The 26,041-nt window shown below is 41.1% G+C and overlaps 2 protein-coding genes across 7 annotated transcripts; both read left to right on the top strand.

Annotated features, from left to right (window-relative positions):
* The first annotated feature begins 9,304 nt into the window (after nt 1-9,304).
* Nucleotides 9,305-25,638, top strand: LOC147558245 (uncharacterized). Of its 6 annotated transcripts, none has more exons than XM_086659794.1 (8): nt 9,305-9,414; nt 15,887-15,989; nt 16,176-16,241; nt 17,849-17,891; nt 17,997-18,312; nt 24,425-24,550; nt 24,639-24,994; nt 25,069-25,638. In XM_086659794.1, the coding sequence occupies exons 4-8, from the start codon at nt 17,865-17,867 to the stop codon at nt 25,396-25,398; spliced, it is 1,155 nt and encodes a 384-aa protein (XP_086515920.1). In that variant the 5' UTR covers nt 9,305-9,414; nt 15,887-15,989; nt 16,176-16,241; nt 17,849-17,864; the 3' UTR covers nt 25,399-25,638. The 6 variants fall into 6 exon arrangements, with proteins under 6 accessions (XP_086515920.1, XP_086515924.1, XP_086515922.1 ...); XM_086659798.1 differs by having other exon boundaries at nt 9,355-9,414; nt 16,164-16,241; nt 17,997-18,156; XM_086659795.1 differs by lacking the exon at nt 9,305-9,414 and adding an exon at nt 22,835-22,906 and having other exon boundaries at nt 15,821-15,989; nt 16,164-16,241; nt 17,997-18,156.
* On the top strand, nt 10,148-11,179 carry LOC147558246 (uncharacterized). The gene has a single exon (XM_086659003.1). It carries the CDS (start codon nt 10,160-10,162, stop codon nt 11,177-11,179), a length of 1,020 nt encoding a protein of 339 aa, XP_086515129.1. The 5' UTR covers nt 10,148-10,159.
* Nucleotides 25,639-26,041: the final 403 nt, after the last annotated feature.

Here is a 26,041-nt window from a genome sequence, read left to right as displayed (position 1 = left end):
ACAATGCGAGCTCGAGCTCTTTCAAACTTATACGAACCGAGCTTGAACAAGTAGACAATTACTCGAACGAGCTCGAGCTCGACAGTCAAATACACGAACCGAGCTTGAACATCTTACTACTCGGCTCGGCTCGACTCAAGTACACCCCTACTTGGGCAACCAAGTGTTGACTGACGAAAGAGGAATTCTAAGGAAAATAGGTGAATTTTTAATTCATTTTCTTTTGGGATGGCAAACAAATTATGTGAGGACAAAATCAATTTCTACACTTCCTATTCTGACCAAAGCAACATAAAAGTATCGCCGTTACTCAATAACCACGTACATTTAGTCCACCATTTTTTAGTGTAGTGGTTAGACACTCACACCAGATGTCTAAGAGTGTAGAGATTTATAATTGGTTAAACTCCACTTATTAAGGATATAGATAATGTAAATATAGGAATAAATAGGCTTTAAGCTTTATGGCATGACCTTAAGCTCTAGATGTCTTTGACAATGTTAGTTACATGGTTTATTCGATTCAAATGTATCTACATATTATATATTCATGGAGTGTCCATGTCATGTAATGACTCTTGTAGAGTCGTAAACAACACAATTTTCTACTGTACAAAGTTTTGGTCAGAGAAATTTGTTTTTGGTTTCCTTTTGTTTCACCCAAACTCTCACAAGTTCTTCTCTTCACTACCGTATGGGTCACCGGTAGACTTCCATTGCGGGCATCCCTTTATTTTATTTTTCATTTTTTTCCCTCCTCTCCTTGTTCTTCTTCTTCTCCTCCCACCCCACCACCAACTTCGGCCGCCACCACCACTCTCTAACGTCTCTCCTCCTCCTCTTTCTACTACGATCTCCTCTCTCTCACTCTTCCATTTCTGATTTTTTCTCCGTCTCTCTAATTCTCCATTTCTGTCTCTCTTATCTGTGCTAACCCTCTCTCTTTTCACCTCTCTGTTTGGCAATGGGCCCGCCTTTGCCGTAATCTTTGTCTAGTTTTTTAGAAGAAGGGTCTTTTGGAAGACCATACAAAGATTATCTAGTTTTATGCGACGTTGTTTCGTCTGGATCATGAGGTTCTAGATCCAAGAAAAATAACTTTCGTCTCGATTTGGAACCCCCAAATCCAGACGACCTTCCTCAAGAAAACCAAACGAAGGGATCCGATGAGGGACCCTCCCCTTCGCTAGAACTGAAAGAGAGGGAGAAAAGAAGAGAAAGTGGAGAGATTGAGTTAAAAATGAGAGACGATAGCGGTGAAAGGGTTGCAAAGTAAAACATTTAGGGAAAAAAATTAGATATTTCCGCTTCAAAGATTTTTACATGGCAAAAATTTTCTTGTTATCCTTCATTTAAAAAAAAAACAAAAACAAAAAGAGAAGTTTTATAGGCAATGGCCAAAGTTGTTAAAGGCGATGTGTTTTCACTCAAGACTTGGTCAAAACAAGTTGACCAAGTATGGTTAGAGGCAATCCCCATCTTCTTCTTCTCTGACATCCCTAACTCATTTTTTGTGTCTTCTTTTCGCGCCTTCTTCTTCTACTTCCCCTTCTTGAAGCCTCAAGAATTTCACATAGTCGAAAGCCTTCTTTGTCTGTAATTCCCACCAAAATCCACAATCACAAACCAACAAATAAAAGCTCTTTCTCTCTTTAACTATACCTTGTTCTCGGTGGCTACAAGTTCTTGGAGAGATTTCATCCTTTATGCCATTCTCTCTCTCCTCAATTGTCAATCCCCAAAACTATACCAATGGAGAAGAAGAATGAAAGACAAACCCATTTGACATAATAATATAGAAGAACATTTTGATTAGGTTTATCTTACTCTTTCAACAATAATGTATGGATCTGTTGCTTGTCCTCTTCTATCTCTAACCTTCTGCCTAGTCGTACTTGTTCCACCACCACCCTAGATCCAGACCCCTCCACCTTGCAATGGTATAGAGAGAGAGAGAAGAGAAGAAGAAAAAGGAAGAAGAAGAAAGAGAGAAAGAGCAAAAAAAATTAAGTTACGTTTGCCGACACGAAGCTGCTGACCGACCATAATTTGTCTGAGAAGAAGAAAAGGGGCATTGCCTACTATGACCACATTGCTTCTTAACCATTTGTAATATCGCTACACCCCCTTCCGGTTGGACGGTACGATTTTACCCGCACGAAAATGTGACAATTCCAAATCTACGATGAGAAGAATACAACAAAACAAGTAGGTAGCTCTTTTCTTTCCCAGATGCATTGATTGGGGGGGGGGGGGGGGGGGAGGCGATTTTTGAGGAGAGAGAGTCTCTCGCCTGACGTCAGCTAGGCGAAAAACAACTCCCTCCTTTCTTCGCCAAAACCCTAGATCCCCAAAACTCATATACCACCATCTTCAATCAACTTGCCTGTATCACTCATTAAAGACATCAGAACCTCATTCACCACTCCCAATCTATTAATTATCTCACAACAAAGAACAATCATCACATTCACCTACCCGTCGCAGATTCCCTAGATCGAACATTCGAAGGATTGGCGAGAAATCTAATCAGGGAAAGAATCAAGGTAAACCTAGCAACAAATGGCATAAATTAACAGAAGATCAACAGACAAAAGATAAGTTTAACCCTGAACTTCTTTATTTTTGTCCTTTAGTTCTGTTTTTATGTGATAGTTGAGATTCTTTCTTCTCTCGGTTTTGATCTCGGCTGTTGGTATTCTGCTTTGGTTTTAGTAAGTCTGAGTCTCTCTCTAGTATTTTCTCTTATCTCTCTGTATCTCTCTAGTAGTCGTATGGATTTCGCCTCCACTAGTGCGTAGACTTCTCTGATAGTAGCTATTCCCGATCTTCATTGCTTGCGAAGATTAGATGGATTTTTGGTCTCTTCTGCTTGTCCTCTTTCCCTTCCACTCTTCTATATTTAACTCCCATATTGCTCTGTATCAGTCCACTTATTTTTACCTTTCCATCTCCAGAGTTAACATGGCTTCCCATTACACTGTCTCCACCCATGGTAAACTCACTCTTCGTCTATCCAAACCATCTTCAAATCAAAATCTGCAACCTATTGACTCTGGTTTCATTGCGAGAAGGTGTTGTTCGTATGATGTGGGATTCTCCTTTATCAAACGACTCCTGTATCCTCAATCACGATTCTTTCGTGATTGTGATTACTATGCTCTCCCCAGTCCAATGAATACTTTCATTATCAAACCCAAAAGCTTATTCATCCTTAATGCATTGAAATTTGGGAGGCCCTGGATCATGAGAGGGATGATGTTGGTCATGAAAGAGGTTGAGTTTCCAGTGAACGAAAGTGCAGATGATCTCTTTTTTGAACCTATGAGATGCACTATCTATAAGGTTCCTCAAGCTATCTAAAACAGAGAAGACTTTGATACCATTTTTGATAGTATGGGCAAATCATTCAGATTAAAGCTCACAATTTCGGTTTAGTCACCAACCCTAATGTTCGAGTCCACTTTCTTTATGATGTCAGATCACCTCCGTCAGCAGTCATTAACTCTATATTTTCTGATGGGGAGCATGAAATGAGGATCAGCTATGATAAATTTCCTGGGGCTATTTGTCAAGTATGTCGCATTGTGGATCACCCATTAAATCATTGTCCCATTTTTAACTACTTTTCTGAGAATGAATCGGAAGAAGAATTAGTTCCTATGGATACAGTTCTCGTCAACAGCCCCATTCTGGTGCCAGAGATCCCATAACTGTTAGCCCCCCCCCCCCCCCCCCCCCCACCATCTCCTGCATCTCATCCCACCCCTCCTCATCTCTTATTTGATGAAGCTAGAAACAGAGGAAGTGTTAGCTCTAGAATTATCTCCATTAGTTCCTCAGAACCAGTGGAGGAAGTCCCTGACTCCAACACCATGCTCATCGATATTCCAGGCACCAAGAGACTTCTTGATGAATCCCTTCTTCTCTCGCGTAGCTTGAACATTCTTATCAATGAGGAGGAGGAGGAGGAGGAAGAAGCTGCTATTTCAGATTAGTCTACTGGTTTTAGTTCTGTGGAGGTGATAGTGTCTTTTGTTTAGTTTTAGTTTCTTTTGTTAGTTGTCTGTTGGTGGGTATTGGTTGTCCATTGCAGGTGAAGTAGCCACAGTGGTTCCTCCTTTTTGGCTTGTGTGTAGTTTCTAAGGGCTGGTGGTATAAGATACTAGTGTTATTTAGATCTACAAGAGTGTCTGTGGCTTGGTGGCACCTGAAATCTTTTTGGCTTACCTTTGTATTTACTTTTATTTAGTGACAACCAGTGTTCTTTTTAGTTTCTTCCTGTTTGTTTTTGTTTTTTTTCCTTCCTTTCAGCTCTTGTTTTTCGTCTTTTTGGATCTATTGTGTGTTGGCTGGTTGCTTCCTCTCCTTTGTGCTTGCAGAGACTAGTTCTTTTGCCTTGTTCTTTGTTTAGTGGGTGCCCCTATAACGGTATTATAGGGTACGATTCTACAACTGAAGTATCGTGTGTGCCTATATAGTTGTAGTATTGTGTTGTGACTCTATAGTTATCGTCCGGCGTGTGCCTCTATAGTAGTTGTAGTTCGGTGAGGGCCTTTATTTTTGTTGTTGTTGTCCTGTGAGTGCCTATATTATTGTTGTTTTGTTAGTTCTACTTTTGTCTCTGTCTGGAGTGTTCTTTCTGCTGCCTGTTGTGTGCCTCGTTTGCGGGCGCCTCTTTAGCTACCTTGGGTGGCTTCGTTAGCCTCATTTAATCTCGGCCTTAGTGGTGTTAGGGGCGGACCATAAGGTTCCTTGAGGTCTACCCTTAGTCTCTAGTTCCCTTTGGTGGCCGATGGAGATCACATCCTCTAATAGTAATCATTCCCAGATAAACCCGACCATTTTGGCTTGGAACGTGAGGGGTTGCGGTAACTTTACCAATAGAAAACACTTGTGGCGTCTAATAAATGAAAATAATCCAGACTTCATTTTCTTATCGGAGACTAAATGCATGAATGCCAACCTGAATAAAATTCTTAACCTCAACAAGATTTATAGTAACTATGCTGTAGATCCCATCAACAAAGTCGGTGGGCTTGCTCTTTACTGGTCTCCCAATTTCCATTTAGACCTTCTATACACGGACCAGAACATGATTCATGCTAAAGGTACCCTTATAAATATTGTTGTTATTTCTTTATTACGGGTTTTTCAGTTGTCCGTATAGCAATAATAAAATGAAACCCTGGGAGATCTTGGCCAATCACTATCCTGATGATCAAGTTCCATGGGTCGTTATTGGGGATCCTAACTGTATCTTACACCCATCGGAAAAATCCGGGGGAAAGGAAGCCACTAGTTCTAACATGCATCATTGTAAGCAAGCTATTAATAGGTTAGGCCTGCATGATATTGGTTACTCGGGCAATCCATACACTTGGACTAATAAACAATTCAAGGGCAGTCTTATTCAGGAGAGACTGGATCGAACTCTAGTTAATCACAACTGGTTGACTAATTTCCCACACTCTAAACTCACCCATCTCCCTACGCTTGGCTCTGATTACAATCCTATTCTTCTTATAACTACTCAAAACACTTCTTTAGGCAGAAAACCATTCAAATTATTAGTATTTGGATGTCTCACCCCAAGTGCTCTTTCTTCATTAGAACTCACTGGCTATCTATCTCCAATACTATTCAAAACAAGCTTAATTTTCTGGCCATTCAGCTATCCAAGTGGAATAGAGATGTTTTTGGTCACTGGAAAACAACATTAAATACCTCACTAACAAAATCCAGTCTATCCAGGATCCTGAGACTTTCAACGAGACGTACTCGCAAATTGAAACTTTGCTTCTTCAGCAAGAAAGTTTATGGAAAGAAAAATCTAGAGTAGCCAACATTAATCTGGGTGACAGAAACACTCAGTACTTCCATGCGAAAGCGGCTACTCGTAACCGTAAAAATCAGATTCACTTTATAAAAAAAAAAACAGATAACTCTTGGACCTCGGATGATGCGGAAATCTCTTGTATTTTTGCTACTCACCTTATCAATATCTCCACATCAGCGGGCTCTAAGTTATCTGCTACCATGCTTAAATGTTTCCAATCTCAAATCACTACTCCCCAAAATGATTCTCTTATTATCATCCCATGATAGATGAGATTAGAAAAGCCACTTTCTCTCTCAAGCCTGGAGCAGCCCCTGGTCCAGATGGCTACCCACCTTTCTTTTATCAATCCAACTGAGACACGGTGCAAGAGGACATTAAGGATATGGTTACTCATTTCTTTCGTACTGCTACCTTACCTGATCTCTCTAACCATACCCACATCTGTCTTCTTCCGAAAACAAAAACCCCCCCAACTCCGGCCGATCAGCCTTTTAAACACTACTTATAAAATCATTACTAAAATCATGGCTAACAGACTCAAACTTATTCTTCCTGATCTCATCTCTTCTTTTCAGGCAGCTTATGTGCCGGGTAGGCAAATAACGGACAATATTCTTATCAGTCAAGAGCTTACTCATTCTTTTAAGAAAATCAGGGGGTCTAAGAGTTATTTTGGTCTGAAACTGGACATGCCCAAAGCTTTTGACAGAATCGAATGGAACTACCTGGAGAAAATCATGCAACTCATGGGCTTTTCCACCCATTGGATTAACCTCGTCAACTCTTGTCTCACTACCAGCTCTATGCCAGTTCTTATCAACGGTCGTCCCGGAGCCACTTTCCATGTTAGTCGAGGAATTAGGCAAGGCGATCCTCTCTCTCCCTTTCTGTTTGCTATTGCAATGGAAGGTCTCAGCAGACTCCTTGAGAATAATAACAGCCAAAGCCCATTCATAGGCTTCCCAATCCCCACTCTAATCTTGTGATTAAACATCTGTTATTTGCTGATGACTGTATCATTTTTGGCCAAAATTCTCTTGAAAACGTTCATAATCTCAAACAAATTCTCGAAGAGTTTAGCGAGGCTTCTGGTCAAATGATAAATTATGCGAAATCTACCATTTTCTTTTCCAAAAATTCTCATCCTAAATTCAAGAGAATGATCATTCGTAACCTAAAAGTCCATCAATCTTCTTCTAATGATAAATACCTTGGGACACATCTTTTTATCGATAGAAACAAAAATCAAGCCTTCAAATCTCTTCTCACCCAAATCAAGAACAAGCTGGCCAATTGGCAAACCAATCTCCTCTCTCAAGCTGGCCGCTCCATTGTCAGCTCGACAATTGCAGCGGTTGTTCCCCGATACCAAATGCAGTGCTTCGCCATCCCGAAAGGCATTAGCAACAGCATCGAGTCTATTCAAAGGACTTTCTGGTGGGGAAAATCTAAAACCTTCCAACCGTTAACTGGTCGACCATTTGCAAGCCTCGCAAATTAGGTGGACTAGGGCTTCGTCTTCCCTCGCTTGATAATCAAGCTTTCCTTACCAAACTGAACTGGCGCATTCTCTATAATCCTAAAGCTATATGGGTTCAAGTTCTTAAGAGTAAATGTTTCCCCAAATCCCATAAACCCACTCCGCCCAAAGTCCATCACTCATGGCCTTAGAAATCTATCAGCAAACAGTTTAGCCAGATGGAAGGGCTCATCTTCTGGGATATTAATAATGGTAATCAAGTTAATGTATGACAGGACTACTGGATTCCCAATCACCCCCCTCCTCTCATTAATCATACCGGTATCAATCTCGATAGGGTGGCCCAACTTATCACTAATAATACTTGGAATATAACTTTGATTAACAATTGTTTTGACAGTAACATATGCAGGGCTATTCTGAGCATAAATTTGCATACAGGAAAGGAGGACACAGCAAAATGGACGCTCACCAAATCCGGTAGTTTCACTATTAAATCCATGTATAACTATCTTAGAACAGGTAATTCAGCTCCGATGCATGAACAAATTGACTTGTTCTTTATTTGGAATTTGAACACGATACCTCGTATTAAACTATTCCTGTGGAAATGCTGCACTAACAGTCTACCAGTGAAAGACAAAATTAGTGAGTACATCGGAAACTCGTACTCTTGCATTAACTGTAACGAGACCGAAACTCTCGACCATGTGATGTTACACTGCAACTATGCGAGAGCAATTTGGTTCACTTTTAATATTAGAACAGAACACCTACAAACTGTTAGCATATGGATCCATCAACGGAAGGACTTTGATGAAGTCACAACGAATTTATATGCAAAAATATTATGGTTCATATGGAAAGCCAGGTGTGAAAACTGCTTCACGGACAACAAATAAACCCCCCTCCAAATGGTGGCAAGGATTAATAATACCTCAACTATGCCTCTCAAACTTGATGTATTAACTACTAATAAATGCAGGGATAAACCAAAGCAACAAATACGGAGCCCTCCATCGACACCATTCCTTAAAATCAATGTGGACGCTTCTTTCAATACTCTCTCTGATCCAGCAGGAATCGGGTATATTATACATGATGCAGAAGTAAATTTCGTTATAGCAGTCGCAGACTCAGTTAGGGGGCAAAATGCAGAAGAATGCGAAAGTCTAGCAATACACAACAGCATATTATGGGCCATTGAGATGGGCATTCAATATGTGCATATAGAAAGCGATAATCTCAATCTAGTGCAGTACATGAATGGCAAAAGTGATGGCATACACTGGCAGTCCAAAAAAGTTATTGAACAAACTCTAGCGCTCAAGGATCAAGTCACGGATTTAGAGGGTGTTTGATTTTTGCACTTATTAAATGATTTTCACTTAATAAGTGTGGGCCGGCAATTTTAGGCCGTTTGTTTTTTTCACTTAATAAGTGAATATCACTTGTAAGTGGGGTCAAAGTAAGTGCAAAAATGTAAGCTCCAACTTGGAGCTTATTTTTTTGCACTTACTTTCTAAGTGCTAAAAAAGACATTTTTATCCTTCTCTGAATATAATAATTACCAATATGATTATAACCCAAAAGAAAATCTCTAACAATTGATAAGTAAAAAAAAATCTTTTTATGACTTTAGCGATGACTCTTTTCCTTCTCACTCATCCTTCACCTAAGCTTTTCTCTTAAATTTTTTTCACGTCTCTTCCTTCATTAGTCATGAAACCACCCAAACTCCATGGTGCAATGTAAGTTCTTTCTCCTTCATACTTTTTAATTATTTGAGGTTAATATTTTCAACACAAAGTATTTATAAACCGTAATTCTCTTGTACCTAAACTCGGGAGGACTATGAATTAGTATGAAATACTAATATGTAAATACTTTAATGTCAAAATAGACAATTTCTCATTTTTATGACATTTAGAATTAATATAAAAACAAAAATCAAGCACTTAGAAGTAATGGTAAACAAACGCCACAGCACTTACAAGTGCTAAAAAATCAAACACCCTCTTAGTCTTCACTTACACTCCCAGAGAATGCAATACCAAAACTGATGCTCTAGCTAAATGGGGAAGAAAATATGGTCAAAAGAAAATTTGGAATGTACTCCCTGTTATAAGGGATGTGGCTGCCCATAGAATTATTGGTTTAGCATATGTTTTGGGTGCCTTTAAGATTATCTTCCTCTTGCCAAACTCACATCTATTGCAGCCCACCATTCCTATATTGCCACCTTGATGTGGTGTCATCTTGTGGTAGTTCATATGAGAAGTGTCATTGCATGGGAGCTCCATATGCAAAGTGTCATCTTGGTTGTGACAACACATCATGCAAGTGACAACACATGAGGTTATGTGTCACCATTCTACAACTTCATATGCAAAGTGTCATCTTGGTGGTGACAACACACCATGCAAGTGACAACACATAGGGTATGTGTCAACATCCTATTACTTCTCTCACCCTATAAATAGATGTACTTTGTGTATTGTTGATATAAGTTTGTAAGAGATAAGAAAGTGTATGGAAAAGATTTGGAAAGAATTCTTCTAAATATAGTTTGGTTCAAGATCATCTCTTTGTTTTAGTATATCTTAATATTTCTATCTTTTTCTCTTCCTTTATTTCCATTAAGTTGCATGCAAATATCGACACACATTGAAGCAAATAGACCGACAATTTACAACACGTTATCAGCACGAGTCTCTAGCCAGCTGAAAGAAGCCGTTACTCTGCTCATTTGCCGAAGTCAACATCGGTGAAATATCGAACAAACTAAGCCGCTACTCCGTCTGGTGAAAGGTATAATATTTTAATTCATTTTCATAATGTCTAACCTTGCTAGACTTGAATTTGCAGCTCTAGATATAACAGGTAAGAATTACATGGAATGGGCAGTCGAAGCTAGACTGACTCTAAAATACAAAAATCTCCTGAACACTATTGTTGAAGGGAATAATGCAGAGGAAATGTTACGGGCTCAAGCTTTAAGCTTTTTGAGACGTCACATACATGATGACCTGAAGTCAGAGTATTTGTATGTGGAAGATCCCTTGGCTTTATGGAATATCTTAAAAGATAGATATGATCACCTGAAGATGGTCATCCTTCCAAAAGCTCGAAATGATTTTATAAATCTTCGACTACAAGATTTTTCTTCCATTTCTGCTTATAATTCCAGCCTTTGTAAAATTGTTTCCAGACTAAAAGTGGGAGGAAATATTATCACTGATGAACAGATGATAGATAAAACATTGAGTACGTTCCATGCCTCGGATATTGTCCTGCAGCCACAATACCGAGAGCGACGTTTCTCTAAATTCTCCCAGTTACTGACCTGTCTTTTGGTCAATGAACAGAACAACCAGTTGTTGTTGCAAAACCATGAATCTCGACCCACTGGGTCCGCACCTGTGCCTGAAGCACATGCAATATTGTCAAAAGATCATGGAGGGAAACAAAATTACAAAGGGAAGCGTGGTTCCGGAAGAAACCACCAACGTGGATCCCGCACGAACAAATGGGAGAGAAACAGGCAAACCCCTTACCACCGGAAGTGGGAAAAGGGAGAAAATTCAAAGAATTATGCAGCGAGAAAGCCTGATAAAGTAAAGGGTAAACATAATACCCCTCCCAAAGCTCGTGAAGAAGCTTGTTACCGTTGTGGTATGGAAGGTCATTGGTCCCGTACCTGTCGTACGGCGAGACATTTGGTGGACCTATACCAAGCATCTCTGAAATCTAAAGCTGCACCAGAGATGAACCACATGGAACTTGATCCACCATTGTGTGTTGGAGATTATCTCCCTGAAGGAGAAAATCAAACTGATGATATGTTTAATTTTTAGTGTATTAACTTTTCTATCTATTATAATGCTATATTATAATAACTTTTGTCTGTTAGATATTAGATAGTATATTATATGTATCTGTAATAGTTTTATTTATGTTATAAATAGTTGTGGTTTGAATCTTATATTATATTATGAAAGGTATGGATTCCAGAAGAAACATATCTAAAGGTGATGAAGATAGCTGTCTAGCAGACAGTGGGACCACAAATTCGATACTTCGAAATACAAAATATTTCTCGACCTTAAAATTATGTGAGGCAAATGCGATTACTATCGCTGGCTCATCAAACATTATAGAAGGCTCCGGAAGAGCTACTATAATATTGCCTCGTGGTACGAAAATAAATATTGAGAATGCTTTGTACTCGACTAGATCCCTGAAGAATCTATTGAGTTTCAAAGACATTCGTCTGAATGGGTATCACGTCGAGACTGGGTCTGAGAATGATAAAGAATATTTATATATCACCTCGAGTATATCATGCCAGAAGCGTGTTCTGGAAAGACTTGAAGCTCTTTCTTCTGGGTTATATCTTACAGAGATTAAAACAGTTGAATCATATGTCGTTGTCAACCCGAAGTTGCACGATCCAAGTACTTATAAAATTTGGCATGATCGACTAGGACACCCAGGATCTACCATGATGAGTAGAATAATACAAAACTCTCAGGGACACCCTCTTCAGAACCAGAAGTTTCTGATAGAAAGGGATTTTACTTGCACTGGTTGCTCACTGGGGAAGTTTATTACTCGCCCATCCCTGACGAAAGTACATATCGAATCTCCCAAATTTTTGGAAAGAATTCAAGGTGATATATGTGGCCCTATACACCCGCAGTGTGGACCATTTAAATATTTTATGGTATTAATCGATGCATCAACTAGATGGTCTCATGTAAATCTGCTCTCGACGCGGAATCAGGCGTTTGCAAAGTTATTAGCTCAGATAATTCGTTTACGAGCTCACTTTCCTGATTATCCGATTAAGTCAATTCGTCTAGATGGAGCAGGAGAATTTACATCGAGTACTTTTGATTCATATTGTCTCTCAGTTGGAATTAATGTTGAACATCCTGTAGCTCATTTTCATACTCAGAATGGTCTAGCTGAATCATTCATAAAACATATCCAACTGATTGCGAGACCAATGTTGATGAGGACTAAATTACCAGTTACTGCATGGGGACCTGCAGTTCTTCATGCTGCAACCTTGATAAGGTTACGTCCTACTTCGAATAATCAATTCTCACCTTTGCAATATGTTCAAGGCCAGCAGCCAAACATATCTCATTTGCGTATTTTTGGATGTGCTGTATATGTTCCTATTACAGCCCCACAACGCACAAAGTTTGGGCCTCAGCGCCGACTGGGAATATATATTGGTTTTAATACACCATCTATTATTCGATATCTCGAACCCCTGACGGGTGAGACTTTCACTGCACGCTTCGTCGATTGTCACTTTGATGAGACAGTTTTCCCGCCATTAGGGGGAGTAAATTTGCCTGAAGCAAATGTTACCAAAAAGGAACTTTCTTGGGTTACACCAAATTCGTCTCATTTTGATCCTCGTACTAATCAATCTGAAGTTGAAGTACAAAGGATAATACATCTACAAGAGATTGCTAATAAAATGCCTGACGCATTTAATGACGCAGCGAGAGTGACAAAGTCACATATACCTGCTGCAAATGTTCCAGCAAGGATAGATGTCCCTGAAGGACACGATAAAAATATTGCAGCAAATGAATCGTCCAAAGCACGTCTGAAACGTGGACGACCAATCGGTTCTAAAGATATAGTTCCCCGGAAGAGGAAAAACCAACCACAAGCAAGTAATGTTCCAGAAGAAACAACAAATGCACCCCTAAAAGTGGGTAAAGCCCCAGAAGAGGCAGAAGCTCTTGAAGAGCATGAGTTATCTCCAAATGAAGAGATATCTATAAATTATGCTTGTAATGGTAAAGTGTTGAATCGAGATAACATAATCATCGATGATATATTTGCGCTTTCGGTAGCCACTGATATTATCACTGAAAATGATGATTATGAACCACATTCTATTGAGGAATGTCGGAAAAGGACTGATTGGGTAAAATGGAAAGAAGCAATCCAGACAGAGCTGAATTCACTGTCAAAACGTAACGTTTTTGGACCTGTAGTTCTGACACCCAAAGATGTAAACCCTGTAGGTTTCAAATGGGTATTCGTTAGAAAACGAAATGAGAAAAATGAGGTTGTCCGCTATAAGGCGAGACTCGTGGCACAAGGTTTCCTGCAGAAACCAGGGATCGATTATGAAGAAACATATTCTCCAGTTATGGATGGAATAATCTTTCGATATTTGATCAGTTTAGCAGTTCTAGAAAAACTCGAGATGAATTTAATGGACGTGGTCACTGCGTATCTATATGGAAAATTAGATACCGACATTTATATGAAAGTCCCTGAAGGATTTAAATTGCCTGGAGGCAACCCACATACCATGTATTCACTAAAGCTTAATCGAGCTTTGTACGGATTGAAACAAGCTGGACGAATGTGGTACAATCGTCTTAGTGAATATCTGATCAAAGAAGGTTATGTTAATGATCTCGTTTGCCCATGTTTATTTATCAAGAAAGGAGATGTTGGATTCGCTATTCTTGCAGTATATGTTGATGATATCAACCTTATAGGAACTCCAGAAGAGCTCTCAAAAGCAGCAGAATATTTGAAGAAAGAATTCGAGATGAAAGATCTCGGGAAAACAAAACTCTGTCTTGGCTTACAAATTGAGAGAAGCACAAGTGGCATACTGGTACATCAAACATTATACACAGAAAAAGTCCTGAAGCGCTTTAACATGGAGAATTCTTATCCGCTTAGTACTCCCATGGTTGTTAGGTCTCTCGATGCTCTGAAAGATCCATTTTGACCTAAAGAAGAGGACGAAACACTCCTTGGTCCAGAAGTACCATATATGAGTGCTATTGGTGCATTATCATACTTAGCTCAATGCACTAGACCGGACATTGCTTTTGCAGTAAATCTATTGGCCAGATATAGCTCTGCACCTACTAAGAGGCATTGGGTTGGAGTAAAGCAAATTCTAAGATATCTGAGAGGAACAACTGACATGGGATTGTTTTATTCAAAGAACTTATCCGGTGATTCTCAAGTAAAAGGATACACAGATGCCGGTTATATTTCTGATCCGCACAAAGGGATTTCTCAGACAGGTTATGTATTCACAAGCGGAGGTACAGCTTTCTCATGGCGATCTAGTAAACAAAGTATGCCCGCTACCTCATCTAACTATGCAGAAATTATTGCTCTCCATGAAGCAACAAGAGAATGTGTATGGCTTAGATCCATTATTGAACACATTAGAAGCTCAAGTGGTCTTGATTCAATCACAAAATCTCCCACAGTCATTCACGAAGATAATTCGGCTTGCATCGCTCAGATCAAAGAAGGATACATCAAAGGCGATAGGACTAAGCACATATCCCCTAAATTGTTTTACTCACATCATCTCCAGAAGAATAATGAGATTGATATCCAGAAGATACAATCATGTGAGAATTATGCTGACTTGTTCACCAAGTCTCTGCCTACTACAACGTTCAGAAAACTAGTAGAAGGCATCGGGATGAGACGCTTGAATAGCCTGATGATGTAAGACTACATCGTTCCAAGATATGATATTCATCAGGGGGAGTCTATTATCATGTGCAGGTTCATGTATCGCTATCTACGCTCTGTACTCTTTTTCCTTCGTCCAGTTTTTGTCCCAATAGGTTTTTCTGACAAGGTTTTAACGAGGCAGTATTTAGCGTATCCAACGTCACTCGGAATCTATTATTTGTACTCTTTTCCTTCATCAGATTTTGTCCCACTGGGTTTTTCTGACAAGGTTTTTAATGAGACAATTATTTCAAGTGATGGTCATCCAAGGGGGAGTGTTATAAGGGATGTGGCTGCCCATAGAATTATTGGTTTAGCATATGTTTTGGGTGCCTTTAAGATTATCTTCCTCTTGCCAAACTCACATCTATTGCAGCCCACCATTCCTATATTGCCACCTTGATGTGGTGTCATCTTGTGGTAGTTCATATGAGAAGTGTCATTGCATGGGAGCTCCATATGCAAAGTGTCATCTTGGTTGTGACAACACATCATGCAAGTGACAACACATGAGGTTATGTGTCACCATTCTACAACTTCATATGCAAAGTGTCATCTTGGTGGTGACAACACACCATGCAAGTGACAACACATAGGGTATGTGTCAACATCCTATTACTTCTCCCACCCTATAAATAGATGTACTTTGTGTATTGTTGATATAAGTTTGTAAGAGATAAGAAAGTGTATGGAAAAGATTTGGAAAGAATTCTTCTAAATATAGTTTGGTTCAAGATCATCTCTTTGTTTTAGTATATCTTAATATTTCTATCTTTTTCTCTTCCTTTATTTCCATTAAGTTGCATGCAAATATCGACACACATTGAAGCAAATAGACCGACAATTTACAACACTCCCTTCTTTTATTTTGGTTTTAAGTTAGTTCTGTATGGACAGTTTCGGTTTTAATATAATTCTAGTTCATAAAAAAAAAGCTCTTTTGTTTCCCGTATGAAAATTTATTTGTCCTTCAATAATATTTGTCACTGACTTCTCTGTTTTTTATGTTCATTTCGATATCAATTTCGAAGGAGAAAGGGGTTTTCAAGGACGATTTCTATCTCAGATTTGCTTACTCTTGATATATTTCTGAGTCGATAAGATTTCAAAGCTCTTTTGTGGGTTCTCTTAAAGGTACTTAATTCAACTCTGGAATCTAATTCTCTTTATCAGTTTCAATTCCTTTCTTTCAGGGTTTGTTGCGAAATCTCTTCTTTATTTTGGGGGTAAAACCATGATCCAATTTCCTTTTTGTTTTCAAGAGATTTAGCCCCTTTTCACAGTTAAACAAGTAAAGGTTTTTTGTAGTGATTTTTGCAGGTAGGGCTTCTGATTCGTGCAGCTTTCAGCTAGTATATAAGGAATAAAGCTTGATCTCCAAATCAGGTTTGTTATCTCCTCTTTATTGTATTTATCATGCAATTTCTTAGCTCCAATTGGACTATCCTTTATAGGGTTTTGATTGTTTTTTAGGTTTAAGTAAATTTAGCTTCCCCTAGTGCTTCTGCAGTTTCACAAGATTTAGTTGGTTATTATGTTCGTCAACTAGTCATTTCCATTTATGGCTAAAAAATCTCTACATTGGGAGGATTTGGTTGAAATTTCTATATATTATTACCTAACACCATAGATTATGTTAAGAGATCTTCGACACCCCGAACATTGTTTACGGACTGTATCAGATGACCATTTCCCACCAAAAAATAGATTACTTCATTGGTCCCATATATTTTTATGATTCTTGATTTGATTTCCTTGGTACGGGACTTGATGAAGCTGCTTGTTCTTCGCCAAACCACTGAAGTCACTTCATGAAAGGTGATTAGGTTTATTTTGAGTACAAACTATTCTTAATTCGGATTTCGAAGTCCTTTCGTAGTCGCGCACTCGCACCTTTTAGCCCTTAGAAACTTGACACTGAAACAGCCTCTGGTTAGTTTAAAAAAGAATAGCCTCTGGTTGACTTCTCTAATGTAATTTGTTAGTGTACTTTCTAGAATTGCATAGGTCGAACCGTAGCTCTTCGCATCTTGATCAATGAAGTTAACAACTCATTGCAGAGCCATATGTAAGATTATCATTCGTATTAGCATTCTTTCAAATTTGCTCTTTTACTATCATCCTAAGCAGTCTGCCTCGGCTGACTCGGCCTTGTAACTCGACTCGGCTTGGGCTTAGGAGTAGTAGCTCAAGTTGACCCTGGTCAAGTCTTCGAGTCTAGGGCTTGGCAAAGTATCTCGGCTAACTTAGTCGAGACTCGGCCGAGTCCTGACTGGTCGAGCAACTTAGTCGGGGTGAAGCATCTTTTTCTCTAATGTATCAAAGTTCTGATGCGGTAAACCTATATTTTGCCTCAAGGCGTGTACATCAATATGCATCTTATGCGCCTTTTGAAACGTTGGTCTCACAAACTAACCTCGTCACACCATTAATGGCTCTTCACTAACTCTTTTAGGTGCTTTAAAGATTTTTTTTGGAAAGAGCAAGAATATTTGTTATATTGTATCGAAAAGGTGTTTTGAGGAGTTATATATGGCACCGATGAGAACTGGAGGCGGAGCACATGTGGATCATGAGGCTAGTAACAATCAGTACCGTGTCTCATTATATTTAAGCAGATGCTTATGTGGCCTGACAGGTCTCTCATCTCTGTGATCAATGATATTTTTAGTGTCCAAAGTCATTGTATTCTGTCTAATCTAATGACTCCTGGGAGTTTATGGAGTGAGCTAGATAATAGGGGTTGGGCAAAACAATTTGGTATATTTCTCTTCTCGTGTCTCCTTGCATTCTTCGACGTTCTTTTTCTCAGCAAGCCCAAGTAGTTCCCTTTTAAAGTATGATATTTCCCCATCAAATGGTCTGAGTGGTTACAATGTTATAGATCCTATAAATCCACTATTAATCTCACAGTTCTTAAAGTCATCAATTGCTTTATTGTCTAGTGATTTCCCTCAACTCTTCTCATGCTAATCAAAAGTTGTTGTATTCAGGCTTATCTCTGATCATATGGATAATTTGTATGGAGAAAATCAAGTAAGTTGCAAACGAATCCTGATTATATATATATATACATGTATATATATTATATATAAAATATATATATATATATATATTCCTGAGAATTTTTTATTGATGCAGGAAGGAGTAAGCGTGGCGGGCTTTGAAGTTCCAAGATCACCAGATTCTAGTTACAACAACCCATATCCTGGCAACGAAGACGAAGCAAAAGACCCACCTATTGTACCTCCTCATTTGCACCATACGCTTTTGAGCTTCCCCACGAGCAGAGATGAATCTGGTAATCTCTCTCTTCCTCTCCCACAGAATGCTATACTCAACCATCTATACATTGAGAACAGAGAGAGCCCAAAATCAGTCGTCGCCCTTGGGATTACTCACCGATTTTGCTCAAAGTTTGTCACTGTTGTGCTTTACAAACCAATTCAAAGAAGAGGTAGTACTACTAGTAGCAGCAATTGATGTGTTTTTACTATTTAATTAAATCAAATATAGGTTAGCTAGGAAAAGTAGATATTATGGTATTAAATCAACACCCTACCACTAGTTACTGTTAGCAATTAGGTTTTGAAGGGATGGTGCGAATTCTCTTCTGATATACTTGAAAAGGGTTTTAGTGTTCGCCAGATTAACATGAGCACGCGCGCGCACACACACATATCTGTGTGTGTGTAGGGGTGGGAATCGGTCAGGCTCGGGGGTCCGCGGGGTTTTCCTTTCCGACTCGGGCGGATCATGTAAGTTATCCTATTGAACGTTAGGGTCTATCGGACCTGTCGGGCAGACATATTTTAAGAATTGGGTGCCCGTACCCCGCTAGCAGTCTCGGGCTGCAGGCCACTCGGGTAACAGGCTCCCTATTGAAGCAAAAATTTTGGTTGAAAAAAAATTGGTGGTTCAAAAAAAGATATTTGGTTCTCTTTGTTTTCCCCGAGCCCAACCACCACTCTTCCTCACACGCCCCCATGGTGTCGACTCTTAAACTTTTTTTTGGGTTATCTGGTAAAACGGAGGGGCCCTCCCCTAGATTGTGAGACACGCCAGCAGAGCAGGGGCGTGGGTGAGGGGGTGTCGGAGGTGCGACCGCACTGGCCCCCTCACCTCTAGGGGCCCCTTTTCAGTAACTACAAGAAAGAAACTTTATATATACAGAAAAGAGTATGTTACTTCAAAACTATATTGGTTGTCATCTTGGCACGGATGTGGAACAATCACTCAGAAGTTCTGAGTTCGAGTCCCCGACTCCCTTCACCAACATTTATTTTTGTATCACATTTGAGTAGTATGGGCACTCCACGCTGTTTGGGCGAGTGCCCAATAATACTTCTAAAGTGTCTAGTCTCCTTACTTGATTAACTTATGTCATAGGGCAGCTCTTTCAAATCGTCCATTGCACATATCAACAGCAAGTCAGCAACTCTTTATGAATTTTAGGTTTTAACCCATTAATATATCCAAAAATAAAGTCATATTATCCTAACGATTTTAACTGGTGTTTGGAAGCATTTCTAATCCCTTAGAGAGTTTATGCAATTGTTGTACACTTTTCTCGATAACTTATACGTTGATTATTTTTTGCTCTGAAATATACACATTTTTTTTCTTTGTTTCTCTATATGTATTAATGAAAAAACTAAATTTATTTATTATATCTCATTTTATCGAACATTTATTTTGTTGTATGAGTACTTCTCGAAATTCACATGATTGAATATTCAATTAAATCATCACGACTGTTCATTGTAGCCGAGAACTATGTTTTTGATACATAATTACATTATAAGTAAATTAGTAAACCAAATAATACGTTCATGCATATTTTCTTGCATACTACTTTTTTGTATGTTTTTCAAAGTATTATGGCTAAACAGTTTTGTATTTTTATAAATTATGTGTAAACTTTTTTTCATATTATTTCGTGAGGGCCTCGATTAAAATCTCGCACCAGACTCCCAAAATCTCAGCCGCGCCACTGCAGCAGAGTACCATCCCTGCGACCTTGGAGAGAGAAAGATGAAGATGGTGGTAGTGAGAAGAGGTAAAAAAGAAAAATGTGGTGGTGAGAAGAAGTAGAAAAAGAAAATGTGGTGGTCACAAGTAGGGGTGGGAATCGGGAGGGTTCGGACGGGCTCTTACTTTTGCGGGTTCGGGCAGATCGGGCTCTAAAGTGTTGTCTCCGATCGAACTACCGGGCGAATCGGGTCGGACATATATGTATTAATTTGTGCCTGCGACCCGTTTTTGCCCGAGAACCTGGTCAGGCTCGGACAGGCGGGTTACAAGTTTTTTCAATAAAAAATAATATAAATAAATTTTTTAAAAAAACATACTTAAACATATATATAAATTAAATTGAATTTTATCCATTATATAATAAAAATTACATGAAACATAATAATGTCCATCAAAAAATAAAATAAAAATTACATGATTCCATCTCTTAACATACATAAATCTGAATCCAACTTTCATCATAATCTAACCTTCATCATAATCCAACCTTCATCATAATCCAACTTACATCTCTTTAATCAAATCCAACTTACATCTCTTTAACCATCATTTACAATACTAAAGAAAAATTACATCTCTGAAATAGATCATCAAATAGATCTGTTTCAGAGATTTACAAACATCTCTTAACCAATCAAATAATATATATGGACAGGTAGAAAGTCACACGGTTAGAGAGATCGTTAGGTAGGCACCAGCAACTAGGCTTCGGGCCTTCAAATAGACAGACTGACGGGCAGAAGGTCGGGTAGATAGGTAGACGAACGCCCGAGTAGAGAACGACTACTGGTAGACCAACGTCTGGGTAGGAAGCGGGTACTAGAGACTTGTTGACCTGCATAAGAGAAACAAAACCGTGAAGTCCAAGGGGGGCACCGGAGATGGTGTCGGCCAAGGACCCTCCGACGGTCAAGTTAGTAACTTAGTTCGATAACGTAAATGAATAAACCGAAAGTAGAGTTACTAATGATAGTGGAGTCGTTGTAGCGTCGAAGGTGGCGCGACTCGTAGAGTGGCCGGAGCTCGGTTCTACGGAAAGAGGAATCGGATAGCTTCTGGTCTACTCGGACGATAGAGTAGACTTCTGGTTAGGCAGAGTAGACTTCTGGTCACGGCAGAATAGACTTTTGATGATGGTAGAGCAAACTTCTGGCGATGGCAGAGTAGGCTTCTGGTCACGGTAGGGTAGACTAGAAAGGTAGAAGAGGAACAGAAAGCCTTTAATAAGATCTGGTGAGGTATCGTAGACACTTCTGACCGGAACCTCCTTCTTTAACTATCTTAGATAAGAGGTCACCGGAGTAGATGGATTCTAGTCGGAGCTTTAGTGGTGAATGATTGATGTGATCGGAGCAAAAAGGTTTCTGAAACGCCAAGTTGAGAGTAAGTAAGTAATTTCGAGTGAGTGTCAGATGATCCCTTCTGAGAATGAGGCCTCCTCTATTTATAGAACTTAGAGAAGGATAACCACCCATGGGCGCGGGTTTGTTAGATCCGTAAAAGTAGGATCTCATTAGAGTGCCTTCGTAGCCGTTGATCTCTGGATGGGGCGTCGTAGCCCTACGATGCCTGTCGCCTTAGTCCGCTTGTTACCAGTAGATGTGGCCTACTACTCTCTTAAAGTAGCGCAAGACTCGGTCTTCTACCATAACCTCAACGTATAGCGAAATGTTAGGGATTGAGGTGACTCGTTCTTTAACTGCTAATCACGTGGTGGCGTGACCATACGGAGTCTGAGTGAGTTGACACGTCAGACTAGGGTTGTCACGCTAGAAGAGTGGGCTAGGGCGAGCACGCCAGACTGACTGGGCCTACTAAGCGTGTTGGGCTTGCTAGTGAGGAACTCTCGACGGGCTTCCATGCCAGGCTCGATGGGTTGCTAGAGGCGCACACCTCATGTTGTATGAAGGCAGACGTAGAAGGAAGGCCCAACACGAATTCCGTCTCCATTAAGCCCAGCTGTCGTTTTTGGCCAATACAGTTTATCCCCCACTCTTTGAGTTAGCAATGTGGCTTGCTTAGAGAGTAGTGATTCGAGGTGGAAGAGGTCGGCTCAGGAGCTCGCCTTGTCGCCTTGGGCGGTATGTCGAGATTGAAATTCGAAGGACCACGAGATGTGCTTTATTATCATGCCTTGTATGTACGTCGCAGGGACGTCTGGTCAGTGTTTTACCCCGTTGAGCGAGAGTTGCGCTCGAGTCAAGGAGACTCGTACTTCGGAGGAAGCGACAAACGTTAGAGTATCGAGGCACGCTCGCGGTTTGCCGCGGAAAGGGAGATATTCTCGTCGACCGAGGCGAGGGGGTAGCGAGGACACGCGCAGGTGAGAATGTCCACGCAGGGCACGTCGTCCTTCCCTGCACAGGTGCGGTAGGGCAGAACGGTCTGCCCTGCCTAAAGCACGGCAGGGCGGGAACGCTCTGCCCTGCCTGGGACGCGGCAGGGCAGAAACGTTCTGCACTGCCTGGGATGCGGCAGGGCAGAACGCCCCTGCCCTGCCTCGGCGCGACAGAGCAGAACTCTCTACTCTGCTATGCCGCAGCAGGGCAGGGGCGTTCTGTCCAGACCTGCTGGGCGGGGCGCCCCCCCATTCCCTTTTTTTTTTCTTTTTATATATACATGTATACGTTTTTGTACAAAAATACGTATATATATGTATGTGCTCGTATGCCCGCGTGTGTACGTACGTATACGAGAATTTCAGAGTTACCTTGGCGAACGGCTTCTCATTTCTTCGTCTAGGTTGTCGGGTAAACGAACTTTGGTAGTGCCGCGTGTTGTGCCTGCCCTAATTTCCTTTGCAATAATCAATCGTGAACCATTTTGTACGGATGGGGACGCGTCGTGTGGCGATGTGACGGGCAGGAGGATGTTGTCCGTTGCTTTTGCCTCCCCACCCCTATTTAAGGGGGTCTTGGACCCTCATTCTTTGGCTTTGGTTTTAGGGGTTGGAGAGAGAAAGTTTGGAGCAAACTTGGGAGGAGTGAGAAATTTGGAGAAGTTTGAGCTTGTTGAAGGTAAGCCTTGAATTTTCTCATCTGTTTTTCGCGTTCTTCGTTCGTTCTTCGTAGTTTTCTCAAATATCAATCTTTCATTGCAAGAATCGAAGTGAATTTATATGTTTCTTTGTTTTGATCTTGTTGTAGTAGTAGGGTTCCACCAAATTATGTATGCCTGTTTTGCCATGTTAGCGTAGTGAACTTTTACACTTGTCTCGTAGAAATTCTGTTATGCCTTAGTTGTAGTGAACCTTAGCATTTGCATCGTAGAAATTCTAGCATGCCCTAGTTGTAGCTAACCTTAGCATTTGCATCGTAGAAATTCTAGCATGCCTTAGTTGTAGTGAACCTTGGCATTGCATCGTAGGAATTCTAGCATGCCCTGGTTGTAGCTGCTAACCTTAGCATTTGCATCGTAAAAATTCTAGCACGCCTTAGTTGTAGTGAACCTTGACATTTGTGTCGTAGAAATTCTAGCATGCTTCGGTTGTAGCTAACTTTAGAGGTTTGCATCGTTGAAATTCTAGCATGCCTTAGTTGTAGCTAACCTTAGCATTTGCATCGTAGAGCCATTGTAGCATGTCTTAGTTTTAGTGAACTTTGGCATTTGCATCGTAGAAATTCTAGCATGCTTCAGTTGTAGCGTTGTAGCTAACCTTAGCATTTGCATCGTAGAAATTCTAGCATGCCTTAGTGGGCCAACAACCACGGGTGGTTGCGCTTGATGTGCAAGTCTAGAGTGGCCGAGCATGGTAGGATTTTGCGTCGTACCAAACTAAGGTTGGTCGTGTATGGCAGGCTAGGTTCAGGTCCCTTCTAACCCAGGAATGTTAATTGTAGGATGAGTGACCAGATGTACCCGGTGGCCTTTGTTGACAGCGTACCTTCGGAGCGAAGCGACGGTAGTTCGAGTGTTCCCGGAGCGCGGCCAGAGTTACCTAAAAACCCTTCATCCACTTTAAGCGATCATTATTTGAATGGAGTGTTTAGGGAAAAACATGACATACTAGACGACGTAGAACTTCGGGCGCCTGGTCCGTTAGAGTTCGTGGATGACAACGTGCCGGGTTGGGTAGCTTTTTACGAGCATAACTTTGAGAGCGGCCTAGAGCTCCCTATCCCGTTCACAGTCTACGATGTCCTTAAGGAGTTTGGGATAATACCGTCGCAATTGACCCCCAATGCTTGGAGACTCCTACTTTGTGTTCAAAGGTTGGGAGATGATGGCCGAGTTAACATAGTATTTCATTGCGATGACGTAGCTGCTCACTACTCTCTGAAGTTAGACAAGGGGCGCTACCAGTACCGCCTTCGTAAGGATAAGACAGCTGTGGTTTTGGGTTTGCCCGTCTCCGAGAAGAAGTGGTAACGTCGTTATTTCTTTGTTAGGGGCCCTAGTTTGTTTAGCCATCGTGATATTTCGTGGTTGCCTTCGGGTTGGAGGAGCGCTAGTAAGTTGCCTTTCGGCTTGGTCTCGTCGCAGTTGTACAGTTTTGTTGTTATATGTTCATTACCTTCCCTTGTTTGTTTTTGCAGATTCTGCTCGTGGTAACCGCCGCAACCTCTCTGAGTGCTTTGCCAATTTTCCGCTTGCTAGTTGTTTGCTAGTTCCTAAGGAAGAGAGGACTTGGGAGAGTTTTCTTATCCCTAGCAAACCTATTGGTAAGCCCTTTGACATTTTCCCCTTATGCGTCGGGTTGGTCTGACAGTTCCTACTGTGCTTTGTTGATCGGAAGTGTATGCTTTGCAGAACCGGAGATGTCGGCGAAGAGGCAGAAGAGGGCTTTAGTCATACATCCACTTCCTCCGCGCAGAGTGTTGTCGGTACCGGGGGTTGGATCTTCTTCGCTTGGAAGTTCGCCTGCTGCTACCGTTCTTCCTGACGCTCTTGTTACTCCTACTGTGTCGGCGCCTGGGTCTGCGGCGCTTTCGGCGGGTAACACAAATGTTGTGCACTTTGAGATGCCTCCGTCGTCGTCAATATTCGGGGATGACTCATATGTGCCCCAAGTGCTTTCCCGTATAGCAGGGAGCGGGGACGACACTCATGTTTTCGAGATGGGAGCTGCCCGGGCGTTGGATTGGATCGAGGCTCGCGCATACCAGGTTGGCATTTGTACTTCCGTTTTACATGGTACGATGCAATTTTTCTTTCCACTAACGAATTGTCCGAATGACAGGCGGCTGCGTGTGCCAACCTCACCAAGGGCCTGATAACTGAGAAAGATAGGCAACTTGCAGAGTGGGCGGAGAAACACGCGGCTCTGCAATCTTGCTACGATGCAATGGCCGGGAAGATGGCGGAGTTAGAGTTGGAACATGGTAAATGTCCCGCTGAATCCGAGGCGTACGCTGAGCGATCAGCAATGTTAGCACGGGGCCAGGTCATCAACGAGGTAGCTCAAGGGAGGCACCACACATGGGATATGGCTGGAGAGCTCGCTCGTTGGGAGAAGTTTAAGAGGGAGGAGGGGATACCCGATGAAGAGGAACCTAGCGATGCCGCTTGAGTCTGCACAGGCTAGCTGAAGGAGTATGAGTTGCCTAATTTTGTTCGCCTGCCAGGCTTGGTGGGAACCCTCTTTACATTTGGCTCCTTAGTACTTGTATTAACTCCGGTCTATAAGACATATGTGTGCTTTGGTTGCCCTTGGGGCGTGTTAGACTTTTGGCGAAGTGAATCCCGCAGCACTTGAACTGCTTTGGTAGTGTTGACAATGACAATTTAGTAATTGCTCTTTATTTGCTAATTTGGTATTTGTTAGTTCTTTGAGAACTTAGTACATAACATGCTTATATAAAATGTAATAAGTGCTTGGTAGAATAAACTGAAGAAAGGCGTGTCAGGTAGCCCAGGGGTGCCAAAATTACAACATCATGTTTTGTGCCCCGTTGTTTAGGGGTAAAGAGAGTGGTACGTCAGGATAACCCGAATCGTTGGGATTGGCCTTGGTCTTCTTTGTTGCTTATCTTGTGCCTCGTTGAGTGGAGGGTAAGTAGAATCGACTTGTGTGATCTGTTCGCCTTGGCTTGGGCAGAGGTGTGCGAGTTAGGATGGAGGAGGCGTTGTCAAGGCAGGGATGTCGGTTTGCCAGCGTGAGCCATCTCTGCGGAGGCGTCGTCTGGGTAGAGATGTCGATTTGCCAATCTGAG

Source organism: Eschscholzia californica, unplaced genomic scaffold (assembly GCF_041429995.1).
Source record: "Eschscholzia californica isolate CP2 unplaced genomic scaffold, dmEscCali1.0.p SCAF_2, whole genome shotgun sequence".
In the NCBI taxonomy this organism is placed as follows: domain Eukaryota; kingdom Viridiplantae; phylum Streptophyta; class Magnoliopsida; order Ranunculales; family Papaveraceae; genus Eschscholzia; species Eschscholzia californica.
This window is presented reverse-complemented; position numbering and strand designations above follow the sequence as displayed.

Coding starts and splice junctions, on each gene's coding strand:
- LOC147558246 (XM_086659003.1), top strand. CDS start 10,160: ATGTCTAACCTTGCTAGACTTGAATTTGCAGCTCTAGATATAACAGGT.
- LOC147558245 (XM_086659794.1), top strand. CDS start 17,865: ATGGATAATTTGTATGGAGAAAATCAA. Junction 18,313..24,424: donor CAAACCAATTCAAAGAAGAG/GTAGTACTACTA, acceptor TTGTTTTTGCAG/ATTCTGCTCGTGGTAACCGC. Junction 24,995..25,068: donor TCGAGGCTCGCGCATACCAG/GTTGGCATTTGT, acceptor TCCGAATGACAG/GCGGCTGCGTGTGCCAACCT.